Below are 16377 nucleotides of genomic sequence, written 5' to 3'. Positions count from 1 at the left end.
TATTTTACACACATTTTAAACTATTACATCTGAATCTGTCTTATTGTGAATCTATTGCTTTAAGCTGCAGCAGCTGTGGCTGCTGGCTCCGCCCACCTCAGCTTCCCAACATGGCGGCGTTATGCTTACCGCCAGCTCTGGGAGCCATCGTGGGTCTATGATTTTATCCAAGCAGCATGTAGCCCAGAAACCTCTTTTTTTTGTTTTGTACTAGCAAAGGCTAAATCCACCATGTAGCTTAATGTGCCACTTGCAGAGGCCTCATTCCCGCCATACTGCAGGTCGAGCATGCACGCACACTAGGAACCCGCCAGTAGCTCAAACCGGCAGCTGTCGCTCATTTGAGAGAGACAATTAGGAAGCTGTTTTTAGCTCTTTTTTTGAATCTTTTTTTTTAGGTTTTAGGTGGAAACTCTTGCCACCACGTTGGACGCCATTTGTAGCTTGAGTTTTCCTGCCTGGCCCACAGTCAGGACAAATCTCTCTCACCCGCCAGTCCCAAGCCGCTCAAACCCGATCAAATAAACACAGAGACTTATATTGGTTTCAAACTGTATGGCCGTGGCAGGCTTCTTGCTAACTGTTCTTACAGCTTAAATTAATCCATTTCTATTAATCTATACCTTGCCACGTGGCTTGTGGCTTACCGGTACTTTACATCTTCCTTATCCTGATGGCGGCTGGCAGTGTCTCCCTGACTCAGCCTTCCACTTCCCAGCTTTATTCTCCTCCTTGTCCCACCTATACTTCCTGCCTGGCCACTGCCAATCAGTGATTTATTCATTGACCAATCAGCAACACATTTGACATATAGACCATCCCACATCACCAGTGTTTATTAGTTCTTGTCATTTTGTAGTTATAGTGTCGTGTGCCCCCACCCCCACACCCCCTTAATGTACAGTTCTAGGAGTATTTATTTATTCCTTGTGTCTTCTTGGGTATGGTTACCCTCTTTAGACTGAAGTTTTTCTTCTAATGTCCTTACAGAGATGAACTGGTATATAGAAATTGCTTAAGTTTGGTTTTATTGTGGGATGTTTTTCTTTATTTGTCGACTGTAATCAATGGTTTTGCTGGGTTATAATAGTCTAACTGACAGCTGTGGTCTCTCAGAGTTAGTAGAACATCTGTCCAGGCCCTTCGGGCTTTCAAAGTCTTCATTGAGAAGTCAGGTGTTACATGAATCTTAAAAGGTCTTATTAATAAAAACAAACCTGGTGCCAGATATTGGGGTGAACACTGAAAGATCAGAGAGACAGAACAGGCCACAGCTAACCTCACCTCGCCAATGTCTCAGCTGATCTCATTTCCTCAAACTGGAAGCCTCTGAGTCCTCATCCGGAATGAATCTCAGCTGAACTGCTCCTCAAACGCCTAAAAGCTTAACAGACTCTAGTTCCTGTTTTTCACACCTTATATACCTTTCTGCTTCCTGCCATCACTTCTTGGCATGTGTCACCATGCCTAGCTGTTTCCAGTGTGGCTTTGAACTCACAGAGATCTGAATGGATCTCTGCCTCTGGAATGCTAGGATTAAAGGTGTGTGTGCCACCATTTTCTGGCCTCTATATCTAGTGGCTGTTCTGTCCTCTGACCCCAGATAAGTTTATTAAGGTGCACAATATGTTGGGAGACACAATATCACCACAGTTAGGTGTTATTCTAATGGGCCTACATTTATATATGAATTGGTCTTTTTCTTTGCAGCTTTTAATTTTCTGTTTTTGTTTGTACATTTGGTGTTTTCATTATTATGTATTGTGGGGAATTTTTCTGGTCCAATCTATTGGTTTTCCATATGCTTCTTGTACCTTCATAGGTTGGGGAAATTTTCTTCTATGATTGTGTTAAAAATATTTTCTTTGGGGCCTGAAGAGATGGCTGACAGGTTAAGAGCACTGGCTGAGCTTCCAGAGGTCCTGAGTTCAATTCTCAGCAACCATAGGGTGGCTCACAACTATCTGTAATGAGATCTGGTGCCCTCTTCTGGCCTGCAGGCATACATGCAGGCAGAACACTATACATAATGAATCTTAAAAAAAATACTTTCTGTGCATTTGACCTGGGTCTCTTCTTCCTCTATTCCTATTATTCATAGATTTGTTCTGTTCATTTTCATAGTGTCCGAGATTTTTGAATGTTTTCTTCCTAAGTTTTTTTTTAAAGTTAATTTTTTTGTTTTGTTTTAATTTGAATGAGCTATCCATTTCTTATACATTGTCTTTAGGACCTGAAATTCTCTCTTCCATGTTCTGTTGATGAGGCTTACCTCTGAGGTTTTTTTATTTATTTGTATATATTTTATTTGTTTGTTTGTTTATTTTTGGTTTTTCAAGACAGTTTCTGGCTGCCCTGGAACTCACTCTGTAGACTAGGCTGGCCTTGAACTCAGATGTCTATCTGCCTGCCTCTGCCTCCTGAGTGCTGAGATAAAAGTGTGCACCACCGCCCACCACCGCCTGGCACCTCTTGAGGTTTTTGTTTGACATCTTCAGTTCTTCATTTCCAGTTTTATTTCATTTTGGGTTGTTTTTGTTTTTTTGGGTTTTTTGTGTGTGATACTATTTCTACTTCCATGTGTTGAACTGTTTTCATTATTTCACTCATTTGTATTTTCATGGTCTTCATTAAGGCATTTATTTATATCCCTTTTAAGGTTCTTGAATATATTCAGACTTGCAATTTTGAAGTCTTGTCCTGTGCTTCAGTTAAATTCTCAAGGCCTCTTGCAATAGGATTACTGGCTTCTGAGGAGGCGTATTGTCTTGGCTATTCATGTTTGTGTTTTTGTACTGGGATATAAGCATCTGGAGTTACGTTTGAGGTGTTTCTTGGGGTCTTGTCTTGTTGGGAGGGTGCTCCATTCTCTGGTTGCTGTTGCCCTCTCTGGATCCTAGACAAATGTGGTAGCTGTGGGGGTCCCTGGTAAAGAGTGCTACTGTGGGTCAGCAGGTGGCACAAAGGAACAGAGATGGACTAGGAGGGAAGGCAGAGAGGGGCCTCAGGAAAGAGCTGGGGACCTGGGTCCTCAGGGAGTGGAGGCAGGGTGGGAGGAGGGGCTCCCAGAGTCACTGAGAATCAGACAGGAATGCAAGGGCCCAACCCACTGTCTTCAGAGAGGCTCTTTCCTTTCCTCCTTGGGTGCTAAGTTCAAGGTGAATGAATTTAGTCGTCCTTGAAGATAGAGATGAGGAAAACCCTTCTTTAAGTAGTGGTTGCTTCCGTTCCTGCTCGTTTGTGGAAGTTAGGCCCAACTCTGCAGTACTGTTTTCTTCTAACTTGTTTTTGCACACATACTTTTGAGTTATCATCATGTTACAGGTCAGCATTACAAAACACACATTTCTTTCGAACTCCCCTACTCTCCTCTGCCCAGGTTCTTTGGTTCTCTGAGGTAGATGATTTTATTTTAAAAGTTGGGACCACTGAGGCAGGATCCCCTCTGCATGTTCTTCATTCTCTTCTACTCTGTGGCAGCACACTAGGATCTCTGTGAGGTTGGAAGGTCTGGTTTCAAAGCCCTTGCCCTAGATGAATAGCCAGCATTCTGTCTAACTACCTATATGTGTATACATTCCTACCCATGGAGGAATGCCTTTAATGCACAATTCATTCTGTGAGTGTCCCTGGCCTAGGAATAGCATCCTTTTTGAAGTCTGTTTTTAGCTTTTGATATATGAAATGATCAGTTCCCAAGCTATTGTGAATGTGTTTTCTGTATAGGATTTTTTTTTTAACTACAGTTAGAAGAATTATCGCTTAGTATGAGTTCTGGCTCTGCAGCTCCCCTGGCCTTTCAGACTTGACTTTTGTGTGTGCCTATGTGAGAACAGCTAGGGTTGACAACAGGCCAAATCATCATGCTAGTGTGGTGGAGGAACACTTACAAAATAGAAGTCACTTCTCAGGTTTTGGAGGATTAGGTTTTGTGTTCAACATTTGAGCTCCTTAAGTAAAAGTGTGGCCATACTTTGTCAAGTGCTTTGCGACTGGTTTTCTCCCTCCCTTGAGTAGTAACTAGACCTTCTACCCCATCCCATCTTTCTCCAGCCTGCAACGCATCTGTCTCCAGTGGAAGATGACTTTCCTGGGATTCCACATAGATGACAGGATTCTACCCGCATGCTCTGCAGCAACACAGTCTAAGCTGCAAACGAGGACCATTTAATGCTTCATTTGATCTTAATTAATTTCAGTGGGGCCTGTTTTAAATGGGCCATGCCCCGCCATCTTCTGCACTGTGTTATTTAGCTCAGCAGGAAGGAAGTAGCTCTTTTAACTCACCAGGGTGTGATGACCTCAGCTAGACGAGCATTGTTAGCACTCTGTAAAAAGCTATTTTTGAACCATGTTATTTAGAAGTCATTGCTGTTCTTTGTTGCAAAAGAAGTTTTGCAAGAAAAATGACCTTTGTTCCCAATGAGTTCATCTGTAGTGCTTGGTAGGGTTTGTATTTTCAGTGAGAGATGCACCATGAACAACCTGATTTTTTTTTTTTTTTAAGGAAGGATTGGTCCCAGGATGGGGATGGGGCAGAAAGAGCAATGTTTAGAGGATGAAAGGACCCTTTCAGGAAATGCTTTGGCTTCCCTACAGGCTCTGGGGTGGAATGTTAAAACTAAAGCTTTGTCGGGATTGGAAAGAGGTTTCTTACTGGCAGGCTGTAGAAGCGATTTGTTACTGGCAGCCCTTGGTGTGTAGGTGCGTGTTTTCATGGTTTTCCTAACTGCCCTTCTATAGGAGAAACCTACACCTACGACTGGCAACTGATTACTCACCCCAGAGACTACAGTGGAGAGATGGAAAGGAAGCACTCCCAGATCCTCCAACTGTCCAAGGTGAATCTGCCTCCTTTCCCCTGCAGGGCGAGACAGAGGAGGTGACTTTCCGAAATAGAATACAGGGTTTCCTGTCCACACTGAAATGGAGAACAATCTTTTAGTTGTGAATTCTTCCAAAGTCCCCATGGCGGACAGCCAGTGTTTGTTTAGTATGTGATTCTCAAATTTTCATTGCTGGTGAGAAGCCTGTACCAGCATGCTGGTGGTGGCTGAAAATACACACGCAACAGCTCTGTGAGGTGACTCCTCAGAATTCCAGAGATAAGCGAGGTTATTTGTGTCCACATGACTGCATCTGCTGGAGTAGTCCCTTTGGGGTTCAACTTTCCATCCCAAAGCCCACACTTTCATTCCTAACTGCTGTGATGAGCAGATGAAGGACAAGGCAGTGGAGGTGTGGATGGGAACAAGCGGATAGTTTGAGATACTGGATGGGGTAGTGGGGGGAGAGAAGTCTAGAATGATTCTAGCTTTTAAAATTCAACTTTTGGGGTAGAGGAAATGAGGAGGACAGAAAAAAACCAGGTTTGAAGGAGATTTACAGATAGGTGATTGATTCATCTGGAGTATGTGATTTGAAGTACATACTGGGCATTTGGGTGGAGGAAAGGACTGGAGACCAGGAGATAACTCTGGGTCAAGAGATAAATTTGTATATCTGCCTAAAATTGAAACTAGTCATAGCTCAGGGCAGCCAGTGGGGGTGTGGAGGGTGAGGCAGAGGGTGTGGGAGGGGCAAGGTAGAGAGTGGAAGCCAGGGACAAAAGCATTTTGAGGAGAGATTGGCTGATTAGTACTCACCCAGAAGGGATGAAAAAGAAGGAAAATCTTTATTTTCTTCCATGATGTTCATTTTAATCATAACAAAAATTTGGAAACCACCCAAGTATCTAACAATGTAGAATGCTTGTGTGAATTATCATACATATATTCATGCACTGTTTTATAGTCATTAAGATGAATGAATGTTAAAGAGACTATATCATAACCAAGGACATTACTTATGCTAACTGAACAGAATAAAGAACAATAAAAAGTTTGATACCTTGCTGGGCGGTGGTGGCGCACGCCTTTAATCCCAACACTCGGGAGGCAGAGGCAGGCGGGAGGCAGAGGCAGGCGGATCTCTGTGAGTTCGAGGCCAGCCTGGGCTACCAAGTGAGTTCCAGGAAAGGCACAAAGCTACACAGAGAAACACTGTCTCGAAAAAAACCAAAAAAAAAAAAAAAGTTTGACACCTTAATTTTAGCTAGGCCCCAATACCACTGAATTTTGGCCTGGGATAGTGACAGGTAATGTTTGGCTTTGAAGAAATGAACTAAAGCCAGGTATGGTGGTGCAGGCCTTTACTCCTATCACTTGGGAGGCAGAGGCAGGTGGATCTCTATATTTGAGGCCAGGCTGGTCTACAGAGCGGGTTCCAGGACAGCCAGGACTACAGAGAAAAACTCTGTCTCAAAAAAAACAAAGCAAGCAAACAAAAAAAGGGAAAAGATAAAAAAGCAACGAGCTGGATAAAACTATTTTTTGTATATGGTCAAGGGTTAGAGGAGACGGACGAACACTAAGATGGGCTTGTTGGGATGATGGTGCACAATGGTGACTTCACTGTTGGGATGATAGTGCACTGTGGTGACTTCATTGTTGCTTTCTCTTAGAATTGTGTTTACACAGTTGCTGGAAATTGGAAGGAAAAAATCAGATATTTAAGCATGATTTTTTTTTTTTTTTTTTTTTTTTGATTTGGTTTGGTTTTCTGAGACAGGGTATCTCTGTGTAGCCCTGGCTGTCCTGGAACTCACTTTGTAGACCAGGCTGGCTTCAAACTCACAGAGATCCATCTGCCTCTGCCTCCTGAGTGCTGGGATTAAAGGTGTGCACCACTATGTCCAGCTGTTTTTTTTTTCTAATTAAATTAATTTTTGTATATATGGGTGATTTGCCTACTTATATATTTCTCTACCACTTGCATTCCTGGTGCCCAAGGAGGCCAGAAGAAGGGTGTCAGATCCCCTGGAACTGGAGTTAACAGATGGTTGTGAGCTGCCATGGGAGTGCTAGGAATTGAACCCAGGTCCTCTGGAAGAGCAGCCAGTGCTGTTAACCACTGAGCCATCTCACTAGTCCCCCATTTGTTGTTGCCTTTATTTTTAATAAGATGTTTCTCCTTGAAGACTTGATTTTTTAATTTCATTTCTGTGAAGTGGAATGGTTGGGTCTTTAGTGTTCCTCTGAGAAGAAAATGGGAGTATAGAGACACTGGAATGCTTCTTTTGTTCTAGATGCAGCCAGTAATAAGAGCCGCAGTAAAAGCTGTCTTTCTTATTAATTTAACCCATCTTTAATCCTTCTAGCTACTTTACTTTTTCCACTTTGAAAATAGGGCAAGAAAAGAGTGTAGGGTTGAGCCCAAGAACTCTCTAGTATTCTCTTGTCTAGTATTCTCTTGTCGTAAACATAGCTTCTGCTCCTTGTAGTTATCTAAAGGATCTTGTCTTCCCTTGCCAGCTGACTCCAGGCCTGTATGAATTCAAGGTGATTGTGGATGGTCAGAATGCCCATGGGGAAGGCTATGTGAACGTGACAGTGAAACCAGGTATGCTTCCACCCCAGGGCTCCCTCTGCAGGACTCCTAAGAGGGAGGGACGGAGGTTTGGCCTCAGGCTTTTAGATTCCTAGTCTTTTTTTTTTTTTTTTGGTGGGGGTGTGTGTCATATTCTATTTTTTGGGCAATTCTATTTATTGGGCAATTCCTAGTCCAGCATTGTTTTTTTTTTTTTTTTTTAAATTTTCCTGAGCTGAGGACCGAACCCAGCGCCTTGTGCTTGCTAGGCAAGCGCTCTACCACTGAGCTAAATCCCCAGCCCTGCATTGTTGTTTTTTAAAAGTGGTGTGAAGGAGCTGGGCAGTGGTGGCACATGCCTTTAATCCCAGCACTTGGGAGACAGAGATAGGTGAATCTCTGTGAGTTCGAGGCCAGCCTGGTCTACAGAGTGAGTTCCAGGAAAGGCTCCAAAGCTACACAGAGAAATCCTGTCTCGAGTAAAACCATGCAACAGGACTCACGTGGGAGGTTTATTGGGGGAAGGGCAGAGAAGGAGACAGAGACCGGTCCCTGGGGACAAGATTGAAGGAAAAGAAAGAGACAGAAGGTAGGCAAGGCCTGCCTTTTATAAGGAAACTTAGCGAATGTCCGCAGGGGGTGCTCGTAGTGGCTGCAGCTGAGAATGTATCCTGTCAGGACCCTAAAGGCAGGCCAGTACAGGCCTACATGTTAGCAAGTGTAGTAATTGTAGCAAAGTGCACTGGGCTGGGCATGGGAACATTAGTCCACTGGTCTGTACCCTAAGGCCCAAGCACTGAGACTCCAAGTGGGCAGGACTGAGAGATGACTAGTACTGTAACTAGGAAACCCAAGGAAGCTGGAAGCCCTGGAGAAGCCCACAGGAGAACTGGCCCAAGTGACCAGCCAGGTGACCTCATTAAAGCACTACGAGTTTTCCCACATTGAAACTCAGTCCTGAATCCATACTGTCACTCTCTTCAAATGAGCCCTGTTGGTAGACTGCAGAACAATAGCGAGGCATCGTAGTTTGCATTTGGACAGACATTTGCAAGAAACTGGAGATGCGTGCCCACACTGGCACAGATCAGATCAGTGCCCCTTCTTCCTTTGTTGGCAATAGTTTATTCCCCGGGCTCTGAACCCCAATAGTCTTTTCACCAGACACTGAATGTGTGAGCTGAGGACTAGGATGGTAGCTCAGTGGTGAGGCTCCTGACTAGCCTGTGTGAAGCTGTGCGTCAGCCTCAGCATGGCAGGAGAAGCATGAAGACTGTGTGTTGACTCATGGTCAGCATGAAGACCACTGGGTCACATCTTGCAGTCATTCAGGTGGACTAAAGTGGTTTGTGACCTTCCTTTCTCTTGGCCATATTAGCCTCACATAGCCAACGCGGACAGTTGAGAGGTCACGGCATCTCTTCAGCAGACGTGTGCAAAGGACACTTTGCTTGCTAAAGCTTTAGTGTTCCTTTCCCATCCACCTCTAGCTGGGCTCACCCCAAAGTAGTGATTGGTAGCCATGCACTTTGCGTAATCTCGATACATGGAAAGCCCGCACAGGGCCATGTAGTGATGCATGTATTTCAGTCTAGCTCTCAGGTTTGGGAGTTGAAGGTCAGTCCAGGCTACGTAGCTAGCAGGCTCTGTGTTGGCATGGTCTTAGGAACAGTCAGGTTTGGAACAGGCCTGACCAGGTGTCTCTCATCACAATGGCAGCCTGGTCTTGATCCTTTCCCATCTGGTGGGTCTTCATTCTCAGCCCTCCATTTGTAATCAACACAGATATGCCCTACCTCTCCTACAATTTTACCTTTTCTCTCCCGACTCCTTTCTGGGTCACTTTCTTGCAGAGCCCCGAAAGAATCGGCCTCCTGTTGCCATTGTGTCACCCCGGTTCCAGGAGATCTCGCTGCCAACCACTTCAACCATCATCGACGGCAGTCGTGAGTGTTTGTCTAAGTGCTCTAGAGCGGTGGTCACTGGGAATTCCAGGGCCGGCTGTGTCCGTATTCTGCTTAGGTCAGTCTTTTTAACTGTTACAGGAAGGTCAGCCATCCAAAGCAACTGATTGGGCAGTTACCAGTCAGGCCAGTTAAAAATCTTGTTTGAAGTAATATTTCTACTCAGAAAATAGAATTCTAAATTCTAAATTCTGAAATACATTTAGAATTACTTTAGTTGAAATGGGCTGGTTTTCATATTTGCTTAGATGGTTTTCTTTCTTAGTTGTTGAAATCAAGTTCTTGGCTACATCAGTAATAAAAAGGGCTGCCCTAGGAGTGTCCAACAGACATTACTGCCTCTTAGGCTAATGTCAGCCTCCTGGAGAGGCTGACTATGCACCTTGCCTGGGTCTATGTTCTTTTGTTTGTTTGTTTTCTTTTAATGATTTTTGAAGATTTATTTTTATTATTTTAGTTATGTGTAGGTGTGTGTGTGCATGTGGGTGCAGAGGAGGTCAGAGGTATTCTGTTGCCTAGATGGAGTGGAGTTACAGATGGTTGTGATCTCCCCAATATGGATTCTGGAAACTGAACTCTGGTCCTCTGGAAAGACAGCATGTGCTCTGGAACCATCATCTCTCCAGCCCCTGGGTCTTTATTAATTGTGACTGTGGACTGAGGTTTCTGGAGCTGTGGCTGTGGCTCAGTGGTGCAGTGTTTACATAGCACGCACAAGAGCTGGTTTAGTCCCCAGCACTGGGAAACAGTGAAAACCAAGCCCCAACCCAAAGTGTTCAGGGATTTTCTCTCCTGCGCTCTGATCTGCTCCATCCCCATCCCTCTGCCTGTCTTGGCACACTGGCACACTTTTTAGCCAAGATAGCCTCTGCTCTAGCAGAGGACAGAGGTTAAGCATTTTATGTCAATGGTTCTGCTAAGAGGAAGGGACCAGGAAGAAGCAGGTGTCCGAGGAAGGGGTCGAAGGGTTCAGACATTGCTGTTTCTTTATAGTTTGGAAGGTCAAAGTTGAGTACTATGTAGACACCATGAAGAGCATGTCTCCCGTCCTCCAGACAGCCGGGCATTGTCGCCGTGGCCGTGCAGGGAGCTGTTCTGCATATGGACACTGCATGTGCAGCGTCTTCCACGTGTCACATACACTGTCACTTGTGATGGAGCTCGGCTCTGTGTGGAGGATTTGTCTAATCAGTGTATGAAATGCTTATCCCACTTTCAAAGATGACTTCTGCTGAGTATAGAACGTCACGGTAGGAATGTGTTTGTTTACAGTATCTGTCGGTGACTGTTAGAATACTTTAATTCATTTCTATGATGAGCAGTGCTACCACAAATAATATTGCCAACGTGATGTTTAACAGACATGAGAGTATATCTGTAAGATAAATTTCTAGAATTATTGCAGGATCGAAGATACATGTTGCCATGTAGAGCAATGAGCTGTATCAATTCAGCTAATGTGAGGGCCTTTTTCTCCATATATTTACCACGCTGTGAAACAAAGATTTATTGTATTTCCTTATTGTATGTGCTAGGGGAGGGTGGTGCACACATGTGGAGGTCAGAGGACAACTTGGGGTAGTCAGGTCTCTCCTTCCACCACGTGGAGTCTGGAGATTGAACTCAGCTTGGCAGGCCTGGTGGCAAATGTCTTCACCTGCTGAGCCATCTTGATAGCCTGAAACCGGTTTTTTTGTTGTTTTGTTTTTTAAACCAGTGGGATAGGTTAAAAAATAGTATCTGAAGAGGTTTTTTTTTTTTTTAATTTAAGTGAGAGTTCAATATATTTTCATGCATTTAAGAACTATTTGGTTTTCCTTTTTTATATAATAGCTTTTTTGGTTGTTTGTTTTTGTTTTTTTTTTTGTTTTTTGTTTTTTGTTTTTCGAGACAAGGTTTCTCTGTGTAGTTTTGATGCCTGTCCTGGATCTCACTCTGTAGACCAGGCTGGCCTCGAACTCACAGAGATCTGCCTAGCTCTGCCTCCCAAGTGCTAGTATTAAAGGCGTATGCCACCGCCACCCGGCTCATAGACTAGCATTTTAATGAGATTTCCTATGTTAGAGTCCTTAGGAAATGATACTGGAACATTCATAAGAGGCCAACTGACCCAGTATTCCTGGAGAAAAACTGCTGTGGAGAGAGAGTCTACTTTTACTTTTCCCAGCTTGAGCTCCCCGTGTGGCTGCTTGGTTTGTGTAAACTGGGTAAGTGCCGAGGCCCAACATTCTTGTGTCCTAACTGATGTTCCTTGTATCCAGAGAGCACTGACGACGATAAAATTGTCCAGTACCACTGGGAGGAGCTCAAGGGGCCTCTGAGAGAAGTGAAGATCTCTGAAGACACAGCCATACTAAAACTAAGTAAGCTCATCCCCGGGAACTACACTTTCAGGTAAATTAGGATTCAACTTCAAGTTGACCTTGTAGGAGTGACTTTGAAAATGTCCCTTCACATTGGGGTTGGTGGAGAATTCAGCCATGTGGTGACTTCTGGGTTTTTGTTTGTTTGTTTGTTTTTGAGACAGGGTTTCTCTGTGCAGCCCTGGCTGCCCTGGAACTCTCTCTGTAGACCCAGGCTGACCTCGAACTCACAGGGATCCATCTGTCTCTGCTTCCTGAGTGCTGGGACTAAAGGTGTGTGCCACCATGCCTGGCCAGCAGCTTTACTTTTTACCGGCAGTCTGAAGATGATTTGTAGAATCTCTCTTTATTGGGACTTTTTGGAAAATTTGATTCAACGAAAGTCCTTTGAATAATTAGCATTGACATTTAGAATGTGCTTCATAAGGCTTTAGGCTGACTCTAGTGCATTCCTTATATTTGCATAATTTATGTTACAGTGTACTTGTAATGAGTATCATGCATCTTATGCAGAAGATAGAAGAGGAAGTTGTTGTAGTTAGTAACTCCTCTGAGGTCACATAGATAGAAGTCAAAAGATTTTCTAATCCTTCACTCAGGGCTCATCCCACTTCTCTGCTGGACATCACACACACACACACACACACACACACACACATACTCTCTCACACACACATTCACACTCTCATCCGCACATGCTGTTTTACACACTCTCCCTCACATATACATACACACAGAGTATCAAATAATATATACTATTTGAATCTCCTTCTAATCTGTACCTTACAGACCTCAGATTCCCATGAGGCCCCATTGTTAATATTTTGACCCATCCCTTAGCGCCGCCCTGCGTCCTGATGTAAAAACCTCTTTTTAAGGAAAAACTCTCTCTCTCTCTCCCTCCCACAAGCGTGCACCCCTCGAACCCCCTCTTACTCTTTCTCTCTGTCTCTGTCTTTTCTATCTTTCTCTTTATCTCTCTTTTATAGTAAACCCTCCACATGGATACAGAGTCTAGGTTGCGAATTATTGACCACCACCGCCGCCATGCCCACAAGACGTGCATCTGTCCAGCATGCCAGCATGGTACCCTGCACGAGTGGGATACCCTGGCCCAGCCAGCTGGAGGTTTCCCACGTGTGCGTAATTCCTAACACCTGTAATGAATAATGAATGTAATAACACCAGAGGAGGGAGTATGACTTATCTCCCCTCTTGTACTCAGTGTCTCACCAGTAACTATCATGGTGTGACTGATGCCTGGGTGCCTATCCTCCATGGGTCTAAGGTTTATTGAGTTCTAGACATTGTTGGTAACATGGAGTTCATGGTGATTCCCCTACAGGCTTTATAGTAGGCAATCCACGAAGAGACAAGAATGAAACTCAGCTCAGCCTGATTTTATTGTAACCGATGCTGGACCAGGACTTCTAGAGTCTGGCCCAGATCATTTTAATTTAGCCGTATTCAAGCACAGCACAATTTTTGGAAAAAGTATTCAGATAACAATTAACTCAGTCCCAAGAGTATAACAATTTAAGACATGTTTACATTGAGATTCCTTACAAGGGACATCTGGCTTCTTTCACAAGAATGGGTACTGTTAACTCAGATAGTGGCCAAGGTTTAGGGTCTAGGGAGGTTGACTGAAGTAAACATAAGGCCTGTGGGTGTCAGGATTGGCCTGGCCCTCAGATGACACAGAAGTCACTTAGGCTGTTGTAAAGCACAAGTGACCTCACTCATCAGAGTGGGTTTATGGTCTAAAAACAGTGCTCAAGATTTAAGGGAAAAGGTCTTGGATAAGTAAAAACATAAATTCTGGGAGATCCGGCAGAGCCTGCCTCATCAGACAGCAAAGGATCTCCAGAGTGTAAAACTACATCATCCTAGTGATCCAGGAAGAGCAGCTGAGCTCCTCATTCTATTGAGGAGGTGAGCAGCTGTGTGTCTAACTTCCTGGCTTCTGCAGTGCTTCCCTGTGTGCTCGAGGCCTTTTTGCCCTCTCCAGGAGTTGACACGCTAGAACAGCCCTTACATGTGCTCTGACTTCGTGGCACTCTCACTGGCTCTTAATGCAGAGGAAGGGACAGTGGTTTCCTGTGCAGCCTGGAGCCGTCTCATTGGTTGAAAGGGGAAATTTGGGTTAGTTTTTACCTTCAATTTCTCATACGGCACTTTCCCACTTGCTACAGAATTAACCCTCGGCTGGGTTGATCCTTTTTTTTTTTTTTTTGGTTTTTCGAGACAGGGTTTCTCTGTGTAGCTTTGCACCTTTCCTGGAACTCGCTTTGGAGACCAGGCTGGCCTTGAACTCACAGAGATCCACCTGGCTCTGCCTCCCGAGTGCTGGGATTAAAGGCGTGCGCCACCACCGCCCGGCTTGGGTTGATCCTTTTTAAAAATAATGACAAAATTGGACATGGTGGCACAGACCTATAACTCCAGCACTCAGTCCAGGGGGACTGAGGTAGAGACCTCATACCAAGCTAAATAGCAAGACTGTCTCAAAAAAAAAAAAAAAAGTGACAGTAATAACTAACTATTTCTGGAATACCTACTGTGTGCAAAGTGTTTTTCTGATCCCTTGCCACACAGTATCTCATTTAATCCTTTAAACAGGAATCTTGGTTATTCTTATTTTACAGATTAGAAAGTTTTGGCACAAGGTGGTTAAGTAATTTACCCAAAATCACATAGTAGTCTGACTTCCGAGTGTAGCAGGACTTTCTTTTGGGCTACCAACCAGCTCCCAAATCATGACATGGAGACTTCTTATTAGTTATGAATACTCGGCCTTATCTTATGCTTGTCCCACTAGCTCTTATAACTTTTTTTAACCTGTTTCTCTTCATCTGCATTTTGCCTCGGGACTTTTTACCTTTCATTCTGTATGTCTTACTTCGAGTCTGGCTGGCTGATGGCTGACTGCCTGGCCCTGGGAGTCTCCCTCTCTTTGTCCCTTGTTCTCCTCATTCTCCTGAGCCTAGATTCCTCCTCCTACTTCTTCTCTCTGCCCACCAACCCCGCCTATCCCTCTGTGCCTAGCTATTGGTCATTCAACTTTTCATTAGACCAATCAGGTGCCTTAGGAAGGCAAAGTGAAACAGCAACACATCTTTACATAGTTAAACAAATGCAGCATAAACAAATGTAGCATACCTTTCCATAATTAAAGTACTATTCCACAACATTTCCCCTTTTTGTGTAAATAAAAGGTTTTAACCTTAACATAGTAAGACTATATCTAATAAGAATGATCAAGTAAGAATTACATTTACAATATCCAGTCCATTTGTGTTTTTGTTGTTGTTTGGGGGTTTTTTGTTTGTTTGTTTTGTTTTTCTTTGAAACAGGGTTTCTCTGTGTAGCTCTGGAGCCTGTCCTGGATCTCACTCTATAGATCAGGCTGTCCTTGAACTCACAGAGATCTACCTGCCTCTGCCTCCCAAGTGCTGGTATTGAAAGTGTGTGCCACCACTGCCTGGCATCCAGTCCATTTATAGTTGGCAAATTCAGAGAAAGTACTCCATTATTTATCCTATCTTAGTGAGTCCAAAGTTCTGTACCTAATTTACCTTCTATCATAACTAAGGAAAACCATAACTATATCTATTCTTCAACTCCATCAAAGACCTGAGAAGGATAAAATATTACCTGAGTAAATGGGAAGTGCAGAGCAAACAAGTTCCAAAGCTATAGAAACAGAAACATCTGGCTGCCTGGATAGTCACCCAAAGTTCCTCTGCAACATTAGGGCATCCGTCTTCAGCCTTCAGGCCTAGAATATCTGGCAGACTTTTCTGTGAAGCAGAAAATTTGGAAGACTGTCCTACCTTGTTTTGGCAAAGTTCAGCAGTCTTTTTCCTTTGTGTCCTGCTTGTCCAGTTTATAGAGCATACTGTCAGTAGTCAAGGCAAGAGAAGTTTCTTGCCCAAATGGCTAGCTTTGCCACAGTGAAAGAAAACTCCAAATGGAATTTTTTTGATGCCCATCATCCTTTTATAAAGTAGATTGGAGCTGCCAGGAGCAGTCATGTCTTACTGTCATGAAAAGCCTTAAGTTATTAAACATCTTAAATACCATAATGTAGGTCTTTGAAGTGTTTGAAGACCATCTATCTATCTAAAATATATCTATGTTTAATCTTGAAAACATACCTAACATAACTACAGGTTTGATTATTATAGATGACTATCAACCTGCATTTCTTAATTATATGTTACATTTTTAAATGAACTGCATAAGCACAATACCCCAAACAAGAGTAGAAACATACATACAGTATAACAAAAATAACTTTAAATTTGTATCAATATACCAAAATCCATATCAATGTAAAATATTTGAGGTTAATAGTTGTCTTTTTATCCTATATTCCTATATCCCCCCTAAATGGTGACAAACATCTATAACCCACCAAATGACCGAAAACCACCCACCCCACCACTTAGGAATATGGGCATTGTGTTCTCTAGACTGTGTCTTGTTGTTTGGGGGCAACAACCTGAGAAAACTGAGATGATGGTCAAGTCCTGGGAAAACTAGTCATAACCTTTGTTGTTCAGTCTCAGAGCTGTTCCCATGCAGCGGGATTGGTATATATGTCACCTGTCTTGTAGTTTTTCTTGCTTTATTTCTTT

The 16377-nt window shown here is 43.5% G+C and overlaps 1 protein-coding gene across 3 annotated transcripts in view; it reads left to right on the top strand.

Moving 5' to 3' along the window:
• Kiaa0319l (KIAA0319 like) overlaps positions 1–16377 on the top strand; it is a 106658-nt gene that overhangs the window by 64887 nt on the left and 25394 nt on the right. For all 3 annotated transcript variants that reach the window (XM_052715880.1, XM_052715882.1, XM_052715881.1), the window contains exons 6-9: positions 4744–4841; positions 7353–7440; positions 9261–9353; positions 11633–11765. In XM_052715880.1, the coding sequence (XP_052571840.1) occupies positions 4744–4841; positions 7353–7440; positions 9261–9353; positions 11633–11765 (412 nt within the window). The remainder of the gene's footprint in view (positions 1–4743; positions 4842–7352; positions 7441–9260; positions 9354–11632; positions 11766–16377) is intronic.

This window comes from Peromyscus californicus, unplaced genomic scaffold (assembly GCF_007827085.1).
Source record: "Peromyscus californicus insignis strain IS unplaced genomic scaffold, ASM782708v3 Scaffold_5__1_contigs__length_169319896, whole genome shotgun sequence".
Classification (NCBI taxonomy): Eukaryota; Metazoa; Chordata; class Mammalia; order Rodentia; family Cricetidae; genus Peromyscus; species Peromyscus californicus.
The sequence above is the reverse complement of the archived record's forward strand: the minus strand, read 5'-3'. Positions and strand labels throughout refer to the sequence as shown.